General features: G+C 44.9%; 1 protein-coding gene across 3 annotated transcripts; it reads right to left on the bottom strand.

Moving 5' to 3' along the window:
• Positions 1–6: 6 nt before the first annotated feature.
• Positions 7–19,952, bottom strand: fam131ab (family with sequence similarity 131 member Ab). Of its 3 annotated transcripts, none has more exons than XM_062385288.1 (5): positions 19,454–19,952; positions 10,107–10,200; positions 9,775–9,957; positions 3,667–3,798; positions 7–2,443 (listed from the first exon to the last, which is right to left on the bottom strand). In XM_062385288.1, exons 2-5 carry the CDS (start codon positions 10,174–10,176, stop codon positions 1,782–1,784), a joined length of 1,047 nt encoding a protein of 348 aa, XP_062241272.1. In that variant the 5' UTR covers positions 10,177–10,200; positions 19,454–19,952; the 3' UTR covers positions 7–1,781. The 3 variants fall into 3 exon arrangements, with proteins under 3 accessions (XP_062241272.1, XP_062241270.1, XP_062241271.1); XM_062385286.1 differs by lacking the exon at positions 19,454–19,952 and adding an exon at positions 19,326–19,430; XM_062385287.1 differs by lacking the exon at positions 19,454–19,952 and adding an exon at positions 18,806–18,913.
• Between the last annotated feature and the right edge of the window lie 1,702 nt (positions 19,953–21,654).

Genomic DNA, 21,654 nt, shown 5'->3' with positions numbered 1-21,654 from the left:
TCAACACACACAATTTCACAGAACGTCAAAAATACAGAATCGCAAACGGTCAGACAACATGAAAGAAGGATGCAGGGACTGAATCTGTGCTTTAATTATTTGTAGAAAATAACTATGCACGCCGACTTTCTCATCCACAAACACACAAAAAACCACACACATGTACACACACAGACACGGAGGGTCTAGTGGAGTTATGTGTGAGTGGGCGGGATGCGTTGATGCTCTGGTCCAATGGGATTTCCTGAGTTGTATGAATGACAGTCCCTCTGGGAGAACCTCGACAGGGCTCCTCACATCACCATGGAGATGGAAGATTCTGCATGTGTCACATAAACATGCCCTTTTTGCAGACATCATAGAAAAGAAGGGAAGGTATAGAACAAAAGGCAAAGCTTTTCACGAGTCAGTATGAAGGGAGAGGACGAAGAGCATTTTGACATTTTTACAAAAGAAGAACAAGCGCTCTTCACGGGGATCATGACAAATGGCAATGACAAACCGTATCACAGTATCCTCTTTTGAAATCAAGAATAAAAACTTTTTTGTTCACATTTGTTTTGTTACTTTTTTTTCCCAGTAGACTATATCACACAGTGATAACGAAGAAAAGGAGAAATCTACAGCCACAATAGCTTCGTGCAAAAAACCACATACACTGGCGCGCCGCATAGGCAAAGAGATCAAGCAAGACAACGCATACAAAAATATAGAAAATCTCCGATGTAACTCGCCTCGTCACAGAAAAATGTTTTCTGTCAGTTTAACCTACTTCCTGCCAGACAGCTGGCGTGAAAGAGTCACCTCAGGAACATTCGCTTTGTGTTTGTTGTCGTCGTTGCTGCTGTGTGTGTGTGTTGTTGTTTATTTTAATGATAACCGTAGTTCTTGTGGCTTCCACGCAGGAATCCACAGAACCCCGAAAGTATCCAGTCGCCATATTTGATCATCATGACAGATGTCCAGCATAATGATGCTCGGACTTATGTGAACAACGACATGTTTGAGTGATAGAAAACTAGTACAATAAAAGCATATAATTTCTATCATTTCATTTGTGACAAATCTTTTTTAAATCTTTTGTTATTTTAAAATACATACTATGCCCTGTCACTTTTGAAGACATTCCAGCATTTGCTCATAATTGGTAGCGACAGGTTTTCATAGTTTGGCATACTCAGCAAGCCATGCCCAAAAGGATGCTATTTTGTCTCTTGCAAGGGGGGAGGGGGGGGGGGGTGAGGGCACATCTCAGGATGCAGTGTCGACTTGCCCGACCCCCCATGGGTGATGCTGGGGGGGAGAAAAGGGGCGGGGTTATACGTAACAGCTGAGATTACAAACCGTGCTCAGGACCGGGTCAGCCCATCGATTTCAGCAATTGCAAAAACACATGCAAAGATAAGTCAGAGTTTTGGACTCAGTCATTCTGTCTGCCTGGTGGTGGCCTCCGCCTTTGGAGTCACTTGAACAGGGAGGCACGGGGCCAGAAACTGCAAACCACAAGTGGCCCCAGATCAGAGGCTCCCGCTCTCACACTGATACAAAAGATTGTTTGGACGCCTTCAAAGAAAGTTTTGCATCGAAGGGGGACGAAGCAGGTGAGTGTGCTGGAGGGGAGGAGATGAAATGCTGCAAGTAAGGCAAAGACGGATGAGTCACATTGTCAGTCAGAGGAGGGAAAAAACATTTCAAACTTTAAAGACGTCATGGAGGAGAGGGGACGTTGATGCAAAAAGTAGAGTTTGGAGGATTAAAACACTGAGGTGAGAAGAGAGGAGTCATTGGTTGTTTGGCTCTCCTGCCCTCTCCTCCTCCTCCTCCTCCTCCTCCTCTATATCCTCCTCGTCCAGCGACACCACACCAGAGGAGGCCACGTCAGAGACCCTCCTGCGGAGGTCATAGTCAGGCGGGTACTCCACCCTGTTGCCCTCCGCCTCTACCTGGCACATGGTGCCCTCGTAGTCCTTGCAGGGGGTGTCGTCATCCTCGCCGGGTGACAGGTACGTCTCAGAGTAAGACATGGACATGCAAGGAGAGTTCTGACCTCCGCATGGCCTGATGCCTCGCCCTCCCCCACCCAGGCTTTGGAAGACGCAGTCCCCCCCAGAAAGCCCGCTCTGCCCCACCCTCTGAAGTCGGGCCAGCAGCTCCTCCCCTCCCTGCAGCGCCGACAGGATCTTTGTGACGAGCTCAGTGACGTTGCTGTGGGGGTGTGTGCAGCTGTGGCCTCCCAGGTCGCGCAGCAGCGGGTGGTGCTCGTCCAGGCTGCAGAGGCTGGAGCACAGGGTGTCCGGGGAGCCCGCCGTGGGGGAGGGCTCTCCGCTGCCACCTCCCTCTCCACCGCCGCCTCCACCCTCACAGCAGGGTCCTCGCAGGCCAAGGTGTTGGCAAAGCTGGCTGTGGATCAGGTCCTTCAGGAAGGGAGGACATGATGGCACATCTAGAGGGAGAGATGCAGACTGTGAACATGGAGTCCTGAAGAACAATGAGTTGTTTCAAGCTGACCTGAGAGCACACTGACTGTGTGAGTGTGCATCAGATGTTAACAGTAACTGACGGTGCCTGTAGCAGGACTGAAAAACTTCACTCATACTAATCTTTATTCACATTTGACTTTTGTACTGCTAGTGCTGCTAGAGAGCAATGTTTTCATAAGCAGGTCTCGAATGTGTTTGCATCATGGGATTGAACAACACATGAACTAGTTTCATGCTCTGACTAATATTTGCCGGTAGAAACACACATGGTAGGAAAAAAAGATTTTATGGATGCAAACAATGCAGCACATAATCGATGAGGAGGGAATGCCATTCAATGTTTGTTAGTATACAACTATTGAAAAGCTTTGTTAGTGCAATTTTTAAAACCTTTCATGCAGGCAATTACATCAGACATGTATCAAACTTCAGATTCTCCCTGAAGTGATCGGTAGGGGCTGCATGTGAGAAGTGGGTCAGTTCCTCTGGACATTCTTTAAGATGTTCTTGCTCAAAAACTCTGAATGTCCGAATGAGGCCGTACGAAAATACAGCAGGAGATTATCCTAAGAATTCACAATGAGCTAGTAAATGATGTTTCTTACATGCAGCAGACACAAAACAACCAAAGAATAAATAATTATAAGTAAAATGTTAGTTATTAATAGGGTATTCAAATAGTGGGGAAATATGAGCAATCCACACAAATAAAAAGTATGAAATATGTCAATTTGACTTGGATCAGGTTTCATGTAGAGTTGATTCATTTCACATGGACGCTGGAATATGTGAAACTGCTTCCAGGGCCTGGAAGGGGGTAAGAGGCCATGGATGATTCACTATATGAAGATACATATATGGTTAAGTGTAATCAAAATGAAAGCATTGGTATACACAAGCACACATGTACACACACAGTCAGAAACACTGTGCATTCACAGGCCCCTCACACAGAAACTGTCTCAGCAGCAGAGGAAATGATATTAAACTTGCAGGAGGGGATATCAAATTGCGCTGAGGAACAAAAAAAATGTCGGGGGAGGATGAAAACTAGGGCACTGGGACAAAGAAAGATACAGAGAGAGGGGTGTGTGTGTGTCTGTGTCTGTGTGTGTGTGTGTGTGTCGTGTGTGTGTGTGTGTGTGTGTGTGTGTGTGTGTATGTGCCTGTGCGTGTGTGCACTTACCTGTGCTTTGTGTGGTGGGCTCATTGGCAGGCAGAAAGTCTTCATCATATGACTCATCGTTGGACTCGTCACCGTCCACGGAGGACCAGGCCCTCAACTTGGCCTCGGCGATGGCAAACTGCTCCGCCACACCTAGGAGACCACACACAGACGCAAGTAAAGACACGGTTGGCATGGTAACAAGATCACGGCGAGCCATTGGGTCTCCGGGCCGTGTCGCTCTTGCTCCTTTCGGTTTGGTTGGCTGGTCCGTGAGAGGAGCAGCGAGCCCAGTGTGGCGTTGGACTGGTCGGAGACAGTCACTTGAGATGGATGTTATTGAGTGTGTGATGGTGTTGTCAAGCAGGTTGCACTCCTGTTGGTGCGCAGATGATATCTGTGTGTCACTGCTGCAAACACCAGGAGGAAAATAAGTGACAACAGCCAAAACACTGTATTTCAAGTCATAATAAATAATAATTGATCACTTGTTAAAGGCAGGTACAGAAGATGGAGCGGAGGTAATCGTGTGTAGCCTGATGCCTCTCAAGGTAAATCAAGCAGAACGTACAACAGGTCGATATCATTTTCTCCACCCTGCTACGATCCCATTGTGTACCATTTTCCACTGAAACTATCATTTCCTTTTTATGTCTTTTCATTTGGACATTTTTTTAACTGCATGTCCGTCTACTGTAGAGAAAACTCGACACATCCTGATTACTCTTCATGTAGAAAGCCGACTTGCACAGGCTGGAAAGAAATAATAGATTGGATTTGGAAAAATCTGAATAATATTCATCATCTGCTGCTTGTGATCAGTGAAGAGTGAAGGAGGAAACGCCTACAATGAGTGACCACGCATCTGTGACCAGGAACAGGAACAGGTGGGAATAAAACATGAGCCTGTTTCTCTTGAGATATATAAATGCCAATGTTAGTGTTACGTTAAGTCACAAGGTTCATCATTTGCTTTATCTCAATGCGGGGGCTGCATTTGAAGACTGATTGCATCACAGTGGTGCAACAAGACTGTCCAATATCAAAAGCTCCTTCAAATACTGCCGACAAATACAGCCTTCTTTTACCAGAAAATGAAAAGTTCTAAAAGGTGAATCCTTCTTGGCCCGACCTGTCCAAAGAGTCAGTGATAAATCGCCATTCAAAGAGGAAATAGCGCCAGCACCTAAAGAGTTAACAATACACATTTTAAGATTAAGATTGAGATGCAGTTATTAGTCCCAAACACATGCACAGACATGCAAAGGCACACTCATGCAGGTAGGGAAATGTAATCTCTGCTTTTGACCCATCTGGTGCAGGACACACAGAGCAGTGAGCGACCATGTACGGCGCTAGGGGAGCAGATGTTGGGGGAGTAAAGTGCCTTGCTCAGTGGCACTAGACAGGGTAGGGAGACTCTTGGATTTTTGGACTGATCAATCCAGGTTTGTCTTTTGTTGTCTCTCCGTGGAGTTGAACCAGAGACGAACCAGAGACCTTTCTGCCCATAGTCCAAGTTTCTGCCACTAGACCACCGCCTCTCCCTTGAGGAGTTATCTACTTCAGCTCTGTTCCTGTTTAGGCAGCAGCAGCACGGGCATGGAAATCCTCCAGACCGTCTCTTTCTGTTAGGCCATCACTGTCTAGGTAGACCACATTTTTCCAATACACGGCTGCAGCCCCTGAAACAGCTATGCCATAAACATGTCAAAGGTCCCTTAGTAGAGTTCATACCTCAACCGACTCCAACTGCCATCTTATGAAATTTAAATTAAATATTTAAATTTACTAGAGGTGGAGATTTATTTGTAACTGCTGGTAAATTACACAGATTTATAAATATCAGTCCCCTAAACATGTCCGATTTTTTCATGAAGATCAATAAATTATTCCTGCCGACATAAAAGTTGAAATACAATCCAACTGACAATATCAAAGAAATTGACAAAAAAGTGTAATGGACTCCTGCTTGGATCAGGACTCACGTATCCACAGTCTGAGTTGGTTTTGCGTAATAATGCTGACAAACAAACAAATGCATAAACAAATCGTTAATTCCTGGAGGTAATAACTAATAAAATAAAGCCTGGATTTTCAAAATGCAACGATGGAAAAATAGATCAGATTTCCCTGTTTGCCCAGAATGAGAACTTCCTTTACAATACTTAAATTACTTTATTGGTTACTTATTGTGTAAAAGTAACCATATGCATGTTAAGCACACGTAGCCAAAGAGACAAGATGAATGTGCTGGCTGAGGTGACTCAGCACGAGCCAGACCCAGTAAACAACAAAGTCCAAGTGACCAATCAACTACAATTACCATCAGCAGCTGACCAATCCGCTTTACCTCCCTGCTTACCCTTGTCACCTCAATCCATTTGTTTTGTATTCCTCTCTATTCATCCGCTCTCTTCTTCATGTCACGCCTTTCTTCCAATCGCCTCTCTCTCTCTCAATAAAACGCTCTATCGACTCGCCTCACCCTGCAATCTCTCAGCCTGGTCCCTCACTTCTCATTTTGATTTCTATCTCTCCAACTCTCACTCTCCTCGGCCTCCCCCTGTCTCCGGCTCTTTCTCTGGTTATTGCTCAGTATTCATGCGTGGTCTCCCACAGAGAGAGATCGATGGAGTCATTCATCTTCCACTGTAGCTGGGCCCTGAACTCTCCTCACAAACACTGGCACATCATCTGGCAAATGCAAGTGTGTGTGTTGCTCTTGTGTTCCCCTTTGAAAGCCTTGTGTAATTCCTTTAACTCAGAAAGAAGCAGAGTTTTGACCTATATTACGGAGGTAGGTTTATATTACACTGACCCACATATCACACAACGAGGCCTTAAGGCAGGATGTGATGTAAAGGAGGTGTACACCTACTCAGAAAGAGAGCCTCAAATCTACCTTCTTCTTCTCTATGTATGAACCTGAGATCAGGCCCAGCAACTCTCCCCAGAAAACATCAGGTCAATCATATTGTCTTATATCTGTTAGCTCTTATATTATCTAAGGTCTAACCAGTCAGGTAACTGACTGGTTAGAAGGAATCAGTAACTCATGCAGATGATTATAGAACGCTGTCTTGTGTTAAATGCATTATGTTCAATTACAACCTGCATTTACTCTTTCTGGACACAAGCTATTGAAAAAACATTGAGATGTCATCAATTCTTAAGTTGATATTAACTTATCCAGCAAACATGGATCAACTTCAGTGATTTACTGGAATCATTCTTCTTGCCATCTGTTGAATGCAGGTCAAGCACCACTGCTACACTCTCACTCTACAGTTTGACTAATCTCTTAAAACACATTCTGCAAGATCCAGAATCTGTAGGCGAGGGACAAGATACTCGGGCCAAGAGCTTTCTGGTTTCTGTTTCTAGTCTAACCAATCAGCTTTGTTTGCTCGCAAGTTAACAGTCTGTGGACTGAAAAAGAGGCAGAACCTATAGACCAAGATATTGAGCATCGACAATCAGCTTTTTATTGACTTGCCTTCATATGCAGATAGCCGTTAATAGAGATGAGCCAAAATGCCGTCTGCTCCTTAAACACCTGCAATAACTGTTTGTGTTATGTGTGGAGAAACATTTCACTCATGTGATTAATGAAAGTAGTTGCACTGTAACCGTCATGACTAACCAAACATTGTGCTAAATGTAATTCTTCTCTTAACACTAAAACTAAACCTCAAAAGCCTTTTAATTTGTGTGGATCAGCCAAAATGTCCTCATAACCATTTACATGTGCACACACACACACACACACACACACAGACACACACACACACACACACACACACACACACACAGAGAGAGAGAGAGAGAGTGACATAAGCCTTGGTCGGTCAAGGCTGCGAGCCAGTGTGTGTGTGTGTGTGTGTGTGTGTGTCTGTATGTGTTTGTGTGTGTGTCAATAGGGTTGTCCTATTGATAATTACTTCTGCCAACACACACACACACACACACACACACACACACACACACATCAGTGTATTCTACTAAAACTATACATTTTTCATACCAAAGAATAACTGACCCAATATGTACATGCTCCCTTAATGCACCAGTGTCTTCACTGACAGTAAAACCCCCATTGGAATACAAGGAGACAGATGACACAAATAAAAGGAGTCACCACAACTGGCAGGTCCCCGGTGAAGAGGCTGCTTGGTGTTGATGTAAGCTGATGAGGGAATGAGCACTGTAATGTAATAACTCCATAACCAGCCCCACTGTTAGGCAGCTTACTATGGGATTGTTGCAGAAGATTTTTGTTTCATTTGCAACCGATCCACGTTTGATGTGAATGGCAAGGTTCAGATTTTAAAAAGACAACCACAGTGCTGAAGAATATATTGATTTTCATCCTTTTGAGAAGTCGTTTTGGGTAGTTTTAACTTTGCATAACCAAAGAAAACGGAGATGGATCTTAGAGCAGAGTGGATACGACCTGTAACTAGTGAGATAAAAGAAAGGGCAAAAAAAGGGAAGGAGAACAGAGGAGGCACAGGAGGAAAATCGCTCCGTCACTGTGGCTCTAGCCAGGAGCAAAACCTTACTGTGCAAATTAACCTTGAGAGTCTGCATTGCAGGGAGCGAGCGAGAGAACGGAGGGAGAGCCGGCGGGAGGGATGGGGTGAAAACGAATGAATAAAAGAGAATATAAAGAGACAGAAGGCAGAGAGGAACATTACAAGAGGGGACAACGTTAAGAGGAGGGAAATAAACAGAGGGGGCAGGAGCAAATGAAAGAAAAGAAAAAGATGAAGTAAGTGGAAGAGAGAGGAGACCTGAGCAGGAACACAACCCGTCTGTATATGTGGAGAAAAAGAGCTGAGGGCAACAGACATGTGGCTGCACAGCTGCATAATCAGACGACCCACGATTAACATGATCTATTAACATGATCTCTATCTGGAGATCTCATCTGGATCTTGTCATTTACACCAGGAATTAATAAACAGCCACGTTGTCTCGACACTGCAATCTGATCAAATCTGAACACTCAGATAAGGTCAGCGGGGGGGCTCTACTTGTGCTGCTGTCGCTCTCGAGGGGCTAATCTGACATGCAGCATGAAAGGTGGACATGCAGGTCAGAGACCTTTTAAACTTGTCTGATGGAATTAGTTTTTAAAGGAACAGTCCGCCTATTTCACATGTCATATTCATGTCATGTCACATCTCATCATCAGGAGCCAGATGAAGGATGTCTACTGTGGTTCTGGAGAAGGTTGGTGAAGTCTGAGAAAAAAGCCCTGCTGATTTCTTAGAGATGGAGAGTGAAAAACTTAAATGTCTACTCTACAAGACAGGGGGGGGGGGCAAAACTGAATTACTGACGAGTCCCTCGAGCAATGTGGTCCCACTGTACAGATTATATTTCCACCAGAACACCTCCACATGTTCCTGACTGGACCATCAGAGCTCAACAGTGTGGTTCTGGAAATAAAAATCCCAAACATTTTCTGAAAAGAGGTTTTGATTACCAGCCGTCGTCCTTCTTCATGAATTTGACTTTGGTGTTGTGATTTTAACCTTGGTAATTATTCCTCATCTCAACAAAACTGCAGCTTGTTGGAAGAGAAATATCAAATTATAGCTAACATGATTTCCGATGTTTCGATAAACATTTCTATGATAACAGCAAGCTCCAAGCTGTAGTTCTTCAGAATAAAAATTTTCTTAAAAACATCATTTCACATTTCCATAGCTTGTGCTAAGTCTACCTTGGACTGCTAAAATACTAAGGCTGATAACCAAAATTTCTTTTCAGAAAATGTTTAGGATTTTTATTTCCAGAACCACACTGTTGAGCTCTGATGGTCCAGTCAGGAACATGTGGAGGTGCTCTGGTAGAAATCTATTCTGTACAGTGTGACCACATTGCTCAAGGGACTCGTCAGTAATTCATTTTCACGGTGGAAGTCATTAGAGAGGGATACTACACAATGCTTTATGGGAAGTGGAGTTTCTCTACTATAATATTTTTAACATTAAAGCCTTTTCCTCTTTCAGATATACTAGCAAACTTCCATGTAAAAGGCACTTTTACAGAACTAGGCACTTATATAATATAAAAATTAGGTAATAGACTAATTCTATTCACAGAGATCAGTCTTACCAGCAGCGAAGCGAGCCTCCTGCTCTCCCTCGGTGAGGTCCGAGTAAGAGTTGAGGTCTGTTTCCGGGGCTGCTGGAGTGTCCGTAGGCTTACACCAGCCCTTCCATTCTATCAGGTGGGCCACTCTGCCCTGCGCCATCGCCGTCGGCTTCGTCACATGGTCTTTCACTACCTGGGAAATACCTACAAGGAAAACATTAAGAGATGATGCAATAGCACAGCAAACATATCACATATTTTCAGCATCTGCATTGAACTACACAAATGTTCTGAGTGTGTTTGCATGGAAAGTGCATGCAGGGACGTGTTTATGTGTTACATGTTGCACTCACCATGCAGGGAGGATCGTGCTAGTGCAGCAATCTCCTGGATGGTAAGAGCTCTTCTTGATTTCGGTAACATTTCAATGGTGTCATCAACATTCACCTGCAATGACAAGAAAGAGAAACTTGGTGAAAGTGTTTGCTGCGGCTCGGCTCAGACGCCAGCTGCTGAACACATCCTGCTATGACTCACTGGAAAAACCCTCTGTTGTCTTTTCATGCAGGAGGAACCCCTCTCGAGTTCAATGGACTTTAACTGCTTCAGTTTACTTCATTGAATGTATTTCTTCTTCTTACACACCAATCAATGTTTTAATAAGACCAGCTGTATGCTGACAAGGCGCCCACATGCACACACACACACACACACACACAGTTCTCAGAGCACTGAAAATAGTTTCTTTCAGCAGCTACTCTTAAGGACTGGAGTCATGTGGGCTGCGCATATTACAGAGAATATTATAGCATTTGATTTGCAGACTATTTTATATAGACAAGCAGAAACAACAAACCAGTGATTCTGGTGGCACATGTTTAGTGGTTCGCTAAACTAGCCTGCTGGCTGATTAGCAATCCAACAGCTTGTTCAGGTAACTTAGCTGACTCCTTTTAACCTCAGCTGCTCCAAAATTAATACAAAAAAAATACTTTTAACTCTACACATGTGGGCTTTATATATAGATTTGGATTATATACTGAACTGGTGCTTATTTTCATTACATGTCAGCTTTTTCAGGTCTGTCCGACAACTGACACAGTCTTCAAGGTCCCAATATTTCAATGCTTTTACAAACAAATGCTTTTATTTTGAAACAAAATGCTAAAGTGGAAGTGATTCTATGAACGTTGCTTCCATGACCGAAATCCGCACCCGCTGCCCTCTGAATATCTGCGTTAATCCTTTTCCCTGTAAGTCACCATTTGCAAACCTCTACTATGTTGAAAAGTTAAATTGGATTGGCCTGAAGAGGCCCTGCACCACTGACTGCAAGACGCTGTTCACCTGTTAATTCACATTTTATTACTATTTAACGTATCGCATGTCCAACTCCCACCAAACTCGACACTGCACTTCCTCTAGACATTAGGAATACATATGCTAAGTGTGAAGCTGTTAAGAATAGTACACAAGATGTGGATTATACAGACAGGCAGACAGACTGATGTTTGTGATATGAAAACAAAAAAGACAGAAAGCTTGGGCCCCGATTGCTGGACCGTTAATTTCCTTGCGGCGAGTTAGCAGAACCAGACAGTAGTCTAAAGATGGACACCCTCTCCTCCTCTCTCCTCCCTGTGGTCTTTGCTGTATTAAATCTGTCTGCGCTGTAAGTCAAACCGCAAGGGGGGGGGGGGGGGGGTATCAGGTGTTGACAAGTTCCTTTGTCTGCTAACTCTTTTTTATAGCCCTACCTGTGGTCACGTGGGAAACAGGCACGTCAGCGACAAAGGCCACACACCGAGCTCGTGCCCCTGTGTTGTTACTCAATAGGGGTCAACAGACATGGCTGACTGAGCACTTTGATGACAGCCGACAAGTAGATCTCAACAGCTACAGATTGTTTCCAGTCACACTGGCGACTCCACCACGTTCCACAGTGTCACCTGCTTTACCTGCATCAAGCTCAAACAACATCATATGTATTTGGTCGTGTTGGTGTTCCTATATTTCTCCCCTTCACGTCTGAGACCGCCGCTCAATACTGCACACATGCTTGCAGTAAATAAGAAAATACCTGCAGCAAAGTACCAACCAAATAAACAAGCAGACATCAACAATATTATGCGTCAGAGGAGCCGTGCAGGAGAGAAAGGGGGATCCCGAGCTTATGACGGCATCAGCGGCTGCTGCGAGGCGTGATAATCCTCTTGTGCCGCGGAGCAGATCACAGATCAGAGGGAGGATAATCTGGAGGAGATTTATACCCCGGAGGAGCATCAGAATGATATATTGTTTGGGTCTTCAATAACAAAATCCGAGGCCAGGCAGGTGATGTTGTCCACCCACACCTGAATGTGTTACATTTCTTGTCAAATGGGTGCTCAGAGAAAACACCTCAGTGTAGTGTGGGAGGATTTTACACCTTCAGGGCTAAAAGGCCTGTTTAATGCTTCTAAACACAAATTATCTGTTATTTTTCTCCTGAGGAATGGTATTTGACATTCCTGCTTGGACAAGAGCACACTTATAAAAGATAGCTTTGTTTTTTCTGGAGTCTGAAAGTGCAAAATAGAATGTTTAAGTATATATATATTAGTATGAGCTTTAAAAGGCAGAGTCCAACTCTGGGCTGGAGCATCACCACAGCTGCAGCTAACAGCACTGCTTGTTGCAGACTCTGTGCACACAGTCAGAACTCATAGCTCTTATGGTCTGGTGAACTGAGACAGTGGAGAGGATGTTGTGATGCTTCTCAGGTTCATCCTCAGCTGTTAGATCATTGGTTAACTGTTGCCTGTGAGTGAGTGCAGTGGACTGGTATGGCCTGGAGACAGCAGAGAAAAACAGATTTTCCAACACAATGGGCCTGTTTGGAGTCGAGAGCATCCGGGGTGCAGGTTGACAGCGGGTGACCTGACTGGAGTCTTCCTGTCACACACACACTCACACACACACACACAAAATCCCACTTTTGGGAGGGATTGATGATTTAGATTTGTGGATAAAATAGATGAGGGAGTAAAAGTGTAAAATCTAATTTAAGAATCCAACAAAGCTTTTTAGGGTTAATTATATCTCTTCAAAAATACATTAGTTTTGTTGCTGTATAGCCTATACGGATTATAACACAAAGCTGCAGGTCTCCTCACTTACTAAGAGACTGTTTTCTTACAAAATATGGATTTTGCCTATTGTAAAGATGGCTCACACACACACACACACACACACACACACACACACGCATACATCTAATTGGTTATCGTACACTTAAAATTGTATGGGATCAAGCAATGAAAATATCCTGAACAATCTTTTCCGCCCAACTGTGCATACCTCTCTCTCTCTCTCTCTCTCTCTGTCTCTCTCTCTCTCTCTCTCAACTTTTCCACACTGGCAACGTTTCAATGGCAGCCGGTCGCCATGGGACAATTCCATACGATATGCCTGCGTCTTTGATTCACTGATGATGTCACACACTCAGAACACAAACCCACGGCCAAAACAGACAAACAGATTAATAACTCTCACATGTACTATTCTACTTTTCACTCATTGCTCTGATTTACCGCTCAGAGATGAGACATATAATCATCAAAGCCAAATTCAATTATTGCATAATAATAAAAGGTATAATCACAATTTGTTTGAGTATTTGAGTATTTTAATTTATAGGGATTTTATGAATACAAATTTACAAAATGTATTTTTATTTTGTAAATTATTGATTGTGAGAAAAAAAAATACTAAATCTAAATTATTCCCTGTTACAAAATCTGATCAAAAGGAGCTAATGTGCGTCTTTCTAGGTGGTCCGTGAAGTGTAAAGCATTAGTGAGCCCTTCCTCTTTAAAGGAGAAGTGATACGATCAGCAGTCCAGCCAACCTGTCTCTCACCACAGCCAGTAATAAGAGGCCCGCCCATGAAGACCGAGAGGCTGCATTTGATAATAGATCACTTAGGCTGCTGATCATTGCCTGGCTGGCTCACTGCAACACAAGGCATTCACACCCAGATGCTGCACATGGATGTATTAAAGAAGCAGGGTCATCATCATCATCATCATCATCATCATCATCATCATCATCATCATCATCATCTCTGATAAAGTTACTGAATATGCATCTTACTAACATAGTGTCTGCAGCCTTACTGTATAAAGCACATGTGATATGTTGACTTAAGCTCGGGTGTTTGTACATACAGATACAGTAGGATACTGTAGTGGTAAATGCCTTACCACAGCAGAAGTTTGATAAATATAACGTTTTGTTAACGATTCCCTGCAAAGCGCTACCTTCACGTAATGCAGTGACAAAACAAGGTCTTCATGTAGATAAGCACGTCGCATTTTCTATAAATGATGGTTCTTTGTGGAGCCACCACCAAAAAGCCATTGGACCCCTCACTTCTTATACATACTTGTTTAGACATCAGTCTCAGGAGCAGACAGTCCTTTCAGTCCAACTGTCTTTGCCGTACACAATCTGCATGAACTGTTCATAGACTCTGATGGATCCAGCAGAAAGGAAAATGTATCTCCAGGCGTTTGAATGAACATTAACAGTAAGATGGTAGCTTACATACAGCTGTGCATAGACTAACAGAGCGGTGACCTCAGCTCAACATAAGGACTGTCCTGTTGTATTTTGCAAGAAGCATTATACACAGTGTGTTACTGAGTCTCCATTTAAAATCCTCTATCAAACATTAATTGCTCATTATTCTGAATGACTTGCAAATAATTAGAAATCAACTGGTTAACACTAATGAAGACCTAAATGGAGAAAGACCTCTGAGATGAAACACACATTAAAGACTTGGATGGCTCGATTAATACGCCAATTATTAAACCAAGGAAGGGTTGAGAAAATAATTTTCTGCTTCATGTGGTGAATTACACTTCAGACTGTCATCTCTGATTAGTCATATCTGGTAAGTGCCCCACCAGGTTATGCTACATAGGTTGTTTGTAGCCTATTTCAAATTATAAGAAGTAATGAAAAAGACCATCTCACAATTCATGGACCAAAAAAAACGATGTTGGTAGAATACCTGGTTCTTCACAAGGAGCCTAATGGATGTCATGTGAGGACATATGATGATATCGTTTAAGCATCAGAAGTGACCTGCCGCTTTTCAAATCACTGCTTTCTAACTCCGTTATGGGACGCCAGCCAAGTAAAATAAGCTTTTGTCCATCCCTGGAAATGAATGCAAATATGTCCATTCTGTATGAGCAGACCTGTGACTGCAGACTACCACTATATTTAATGTGTCGTTTTCTTTATTCGAAATCATCACTGACCATTTGAATTGACCATTTTAATGATGAATTAGGTGTCAGTTGAGCTAAAATCCATCCACCATACAAATCCAGACCAATGTGAAAGAGAGAGAGAGAGAGAGAGAGAGAGAGAGAGAGAGAGAGAGAGAGAGAGAGAGAGAGAGAGAGAGAGAGAGAGAGAGAGAGAGAGAGAGAGAGAGTGGAAAAGACATATTGACAGAATTAAGGGCACCTCGCTGAAGTCCAGTACGCCCAAAGGTGCTGTGAGAATCAGTCTGCGCGCCAAGCAGGTCCGCGTGTTCCCCAACAGCGCGAGGTCAGACAGGGAGCTAGCTGCGCTCCAGTCCACGCGCAACGAACCGTCGAGCGCCACTGTCAGGAGGAAGAGAGCCACGTGAAGATACCAGCAAGTGCCCAATCGTAAAACCCATAGTAGCTCCACAGCATGGCCTCGCTTCTTAATAAATCAAATGAATGACTTAAGTATTATGACCACAATGCTTCCTCTTCAATGCGTCATTGTTGATAATAGTCGTTTTTTACGACTGGACCAACTATGAGTTTTAGGGATTGGGCTATTCCTTTGTGTTAGTTGCATTCACCATGCCAACCCATGCCTCCACAGGGACCCCAGGGCAGCCACTGACAGGCGATGACCATATCTTAGTAAGTGAATGTCACTAATGTTGCCATATCTCACTGCAATTTCCCTCAAAGAAAAACACAAACACATACTCAAAAGAAAAAGCAAGATCACCTCCACATAAACAGCCTGCCAGTTCCCGGTTTTCTTGTAAAAGGATGAACTGGCTGAAAGATTTCCCGCCCACAAGAAACTTTCAACATAGGTTGAAAGTACTTGTGAAGCACTACATCAAGTATGGAATTTGATAAAAAGAATATTTCAAGAGATGTTGTTTGCAGATTATATATACATTTTGGGCTGCCTAACTTAAAAAAAATGTTTGATGCTTACATCATTCACAGTGTTTTATTCTGCAGCACCCTTCTCTGCTCTCTATTATGCATGTTACGATTTGAAGTGCTGGCCTCAGCCTTCACATTACTCTGTACAGAGTATTTGTAGTGGGATAACATTGGAGGAGTGGAGGCCTTGCTTCCATGCACTTTAAAGCCATGCCATGTCATGCACGTAAGGCTCTGGCAGCAGCCGTAGGCTGTTTGATATTTGATGATGTTGGCTCTGCATTGTCAGAAGATCAGTGCAATTACAAAAGCACATGGAAATGGACATGCATGAGATTGCAGTGTGCAGCTTTGCACACTCTCTTGTTTAGAACACATATCTCTGTTTTGAGCAGGCCATGTCATCAACACACCTGAAGCTGCGGAGCAAGCAGCTCCACCTGAACATGTCAACAATTAACTTGTGTTTCTGCCAGCTCTAAATCAATTCCATTCAATTTTATCTGTATGGCGACAAATCACAACATGCATTATCTCTGGGCACTTTGCACGGTGAGGTTAAGACCTGACTACATTTCAACAGGAAGAAGCCTCTAGCAGACTCACTGGGGCGGCCCTCTGCCTCCACCGGCTGGGTTGAGTGGAGGACAATGAGTGAAACCTTAAACTGCTACAGATGAGAACTTCTAACCATAGCCTCGTGGACGATGATGGACCAAAGGTGCTTACGGACATTTCAGCACCTGGACAGCTCCGGGCGCGCACGTTCATGCGCGTTCATGCTTTCCAAATCAGATTTGCCAAAACAAACTGTTTCCAGCCCTCCACTGCAGGAGAGCGGAAGCTGTCGGTGAAAAGAACAACTCGCTTGATTGGTCGCCAGCGTCCATCTTCAACACCGACACCAACATCCTAGACCAGGCCGTCAGGCAGCCCGCCCTCCTCCCGGGGGTCAAAGTCCCGTTTAACCCAGCTCAAGTTGCCCACCGGCAGAATTCAATATGTGACATTTTAATTGGGTGTGAAGAACTCAGGTGCCCTGAAGTGTTACTGAATCTTTGAATCCGGGGCACCTTGGTCAATGAAGGTATTGTTTCGAGGAGTGAGGGATGCGCGTGTGTTTTGTTGGGCATGAGATTGATGATGAGGATGTGACAGTTATTTGAGCCTGCGGTGCTGCCCGCTGCTTTGTTCTGAACACATATTGTTACAGCGACACGTCAGCGACCAATTGTGAGGAAAATGCTCAGAGGCGATCGCGCACGGGTGCAGCCTCCACCCGGTGGCTGCGCATTGATCGTTTTCCATTTACTGCGACACATGGCAAAGACTGATAAACACTCTGCGCACTTTTTTCTATTAAACTTTTTTTATTTTAGGTCATGGTATGGTTCTACAGCAGTGGGCCCGCAGTCACTGCTGTGGGCAGTGGGTCAAATGAAGGGGACATGAACACTTGTAATGGGATGAACTGATGGAACCACGTATGACCGATCTGACTGTTATGTTCTCTTGGTTATTACAACGTGTGGCCGCTCTCAGGCCCTGTGGTCATTCTCCGTCTGCGCTCCTTCATTTATTTCTTAATTAGGCTAATACACCTTACGTTTTTTTAAGGAGACACAAGTGTCTCCTCCTCCCTCAAAGCGAACGAGGATTGCAGTCATTTTTCTTTTTCTTTATTAATTTATTTCACTCAGGTCTTTCTCTCTCGCGGCGACTCGCAGACACGCACTACGTCTCGCCGTGTAATTCCCGTTGTCGTGGAAACTGCAGATAGAGAGGCCGTGCATCTCTCTCTCTCTCTCTCTCTCTCTCTCTCTCTCTCTCTCTCTCTCTCTCTCTCTCTCTCTCTCTCTTTGTCTCTCTCATGTCTTCTCTCTGAGTGACTTATGAGCAAATCAACACAATTAGGTCAAGACCATGCAGCAGCATCGAGGTGTCACACACACACAGACACACACACACACACACACACACACACACACAAACACACACACACACACATCCATTTACAGGCTGATCAGACGAGAGTCAAACAGGTGGACGCTGTTGAATGACACTCTTGACAAATATGACTTTATGTGTAGGGGGTTATGGTGACCAGGGGCTTGTCCTTACGCCCGCCGAGACAAGGAGACGCGGGGACAAGGCGCACAATCATCAAGTGACTGAAACGACATATTACACAACCAATTAGAGGCGGATAGGGGGTCTCCGTGCACGTACACGACGGGCAAATCACTATGTGGCTGGTCGCATATAACGTTCACATCACATGAAATTAAACTATCAGGCGACCAGGTCTGTTTGTGTTAAATGGATGGAGCGATGGATGGATGGATGGATAGATGTCGGGCAATTTTCATTTATGATGACTTCAGAGGACACCCAGTCAAATCCATATCACGGGCATATATCTGCATGGGGGAGACAAACGTCAGAGGTCGTGGCAGAGCACGCAGCTGGGGGAGACAAACGTCAGAGGTCGTGGCAGAGCACGCAGCCTATGGGCCAGGGCCCACGGCGACATGTAGTCGCCAGCGGAGCGGATTGTAGACACCTACAGCGAAGGTGTAAACAACCGTGAGAGCAAGTGGATGCGGTGGCAACAGGAAGCTTGTTTCTTGGCAACAAGCAACTATACTGCTGCATGTGTGTATGCAGAAGATTTGATGGAGTCCGTCTAAATTTGGACATGCAGTTTACTTTGATGCCAGAGGAGGTTATGAGTATGATTTCTAAGAGAGTTCTTAGAAACAACGAGTTATGCGCGTCGAGATGTTTTTTAATTCGCTCGATCGGATTGGATCAGGAGCAGAGGGATGTCCTACCTTGCAGCTAAACTGGCTCAGCGCGGTCAGAACCATCGTGTCCGGATCAGTCCTCGCCTCACTATCATGTAAAAAGCCGCCTAGCAGCGCATCCTTCAATGGTGTCAAGCGCGCCTCTGTCTTCTCCGTCTCTGGCTGGCGTGCTCAACCAAAAAAGCTCCTTGCAACTCTCGTAGCATCGCGATGTTTAGGCTGCAGACACCAGCCCCTCGGCTCTCTCCCCACCACCCAAGGAGCAAAGCGCACGTCTGCGCACAGACATGCCGTTTAACCTCTTACCGAAGGTTTAAATATCCAGTTTTCTTTAAGACTCGTAAAATAGCTACAGCTTCGTAATATGCGTATGACTCAGCAGCGCTATCATGTGTCTCGGATCACAGCATGCTGTGCACCACACAAGCAGCCAAAATCTTCGCATAGCCTCTGCACCCGCTGCAGCAAAAACAAATGCGAAGAAAAACAAACCGAAGCAGACTTCCTCCAGCGTGCTTTTATGAGAGCAAGTTAAAACAACTCTTACCAACTGGCGCTTTGGAGCTGATACAGCCCATTTTCGCAGATGCATGTATATATCGCCCTTTTAGGAGAGCAAGCAAGCTGCCACATTTATTTCCCTAAATTTCCTTGCGCAAGAGACGCCCAGCGTACCTCACTGATCGAAAGCCTCTGACACTCTCCTCATCTACGGAGGCTCCGCAGGGTTCCGGTGCGAGGCGAAGCGGCGGCGCGCTGCTGAGCTCAGACCGCTGGAGTGACTCCGGGGGCGGAGGGGAGTCCAGCCATCACTTCTGCTCCTTGTCGCCTGAGTCTTTGACTTACTTCAGATCCATTTAAATACACATGCATGCTAAACTGTGAGGTTTTATTTGGACTTCACGCGGCGTCTTGCGCGGGTTTGCGTCTCTATACGTCACCGGTTGCAGGGTCGAGTCCTGTGCTTGAGTTCAGCACCACAGCGGGCGGACAGCTCCCTGACAGGCGGCAGCAGCCTCAGTCTGTCCCCGCCTCACGGCTGCAGGAGCCGGGGTTCCCCTCTCGGTCACTGCCGGTCAAGTCCACAGCACTTCTAACCAGCACGGACCCTCCGGCTATTCGTGCGCTCTGCGTGTGCACCGGTCGTATTCTGTTCAGACAGTGAACCTCTGGAGGGTTATACATTGATTCACATGGACAAAATCCCACGCGTAACTGGCTTATATATATTCAACCCGAAGGAGTTTCCGCCTCCGTGTTCCGTTTTTCCCCCTCAAGGTAGAAGCGGAATGAGCCGTGATTGGATGCTGCCACTTTACATGTCTGCTGACCTGCGCGAGAGGGGCGGAGTTGAGGCAAAGGAACAAGTTCTCTACTACAGGATTGCTTTTCCCTTTATCAATCAACTCACATAATGATTAATGAGCAACAAACTGCATATCTCAACAGGTCTGAAAGCCTGGCACTGGGCAAAGATGAAGAGCAACATTTGTGCAGTAGGATTCAATGTTTTCCCTTTCGAGAACAATGTGACATTTCACTAAAGCAAAGGTCGCGTTGGACATATGCCCCCCGGCTTTAGTCAGTATACATGCAGAGGTTGTGCAGTGATGCAATAATGAAACCATCCGGTATTGGCAGCTTAAGCGCCTGTGATGAAAGTGACATGTATCACATAATAGTCTGACACGTGTCATGGCTTCAGAATTCCACCATGCTGCTCCCATGCCATGCAGTGGCCTCGCTGCAGGCTCGATACAACCACACAGTCGACGCACACACATACAGGCAACGGTGTCAAAAATAAGCTTGTTCAGTATTCTCAGCTCACGCATGGTCAATTGGAGTAACCTTTAATTTCAAGAGGGCGTGATTAAAATAGAGGAAGGGTCTATGGTGAGGCCTAGTGCGGTCTTTTTGTAAGCGACCCACGCTCGTCTCCAGGCCGTTCGACGCTGAGGCATCTTCATCCCCCTCTGTCTCTCTTAACGCCCACCCGGACTCTAAACATAGCAGAGCTGCTGTGACCCACGCGGACGCCCCTCCACTGCGCATCTGTTCTCAGAGAACACATGCTCCCCTCACAGGGAGAGCTGATGCACACTGTGGGTTTGGTAACATTTAAAGACACTATCCACATTCCTCATAATTATACTGATCTCATTCCATATGATTGAATCTGATCCTTAGCGCACAGAGTTGTGTAAACAGTGGCACTACTTAATGAGGGGAAATATTATTAGCACATTACTCCAGGTGCAGTGTTCCACCTGAGCGTCTCGAAGACAATTTAGTGCCAGTTACTTGAAAAGACATATTCTAACTCATAGTTTCACCAGATTTCCTGCAGAAGTTGTGCATGATGGGATTTTGAAGGAGAAAAACTCTCGAATCCCTTTTTTTGTGAATTCATGACAGACCGACATGTTTTATCCATCACTGATCTGTTCGATCGGTATAGTCGAACATTTGCGACAACGGTCTTGAGAGATCACAACGGAGAATTTAGATCGATGCGCGTGATACAGACAACAAGAAACTAGAGAGTGAAACTGAAAAGCGACTGTTTGCACGGATGATTCCCCCTTTCTAGGACCGAGTCGTTCAATGAGATAATGAGAACATTCAGCAGTCAACGATAAGCAACTGTTGCTTCGAGAAACACCAGATGCTGATAACATATCAACATGGTCCGGATGTCACTTTGCTCATCTCATGTTCAACACGTGGGAGGACCGAGATTTTATTTTTGATCAGGTATAACATCCTCTCATGATCTGTGATTTCACACTCTGAAATACAGATGACTGACTCTCTTGCGCTCCCTCTTCCTCTCTCCTGCAGTGCGGAACTCAACCCTCCTTTCATAAGACGTC

Source organism: Platichthys flesus, chromosome 4, assembly GCF_949316205.1.
Source record: "Platichthys flesus chromosome 4, fPlaFle2.1, whole genome shotgun sequence".
Classification (NCBI taxonomy): Eukaryota; Metazoa; Chordata; class Actinopteri; order Pleuronectiformes; family Pleuronectidae; genus Platichthys; species Platichthys flesus.
Note: the sequence above shows the minus strand (reverse complement) of the source record. Positions and strands in the feature narration are given on the sequence as shown.

Coding starts and splice junctions, on each gene's coding strand:
- fam131ab (XM_062385286.1), bottom strand. CDS start 19,370: ATGCATCTGCGAAAATGGGCTGTATCAGCTCCAAAGCGCCAGTTG. Junction 9,958..10,106: donor AGCACGATCCTCCCTGCATG/GTGAGTGCAACA, acceptor TTTTCCTTGTAG/GTATTTCCCAGGTAGTGAAA. Junction 3,799..9,774: donor GGAGGCTCGCTTCGCTGCTG/GTAAGACTGATC, acceptor GTGGTCTCCTAG/GTGTGGCGGAGCAGTTTGCC.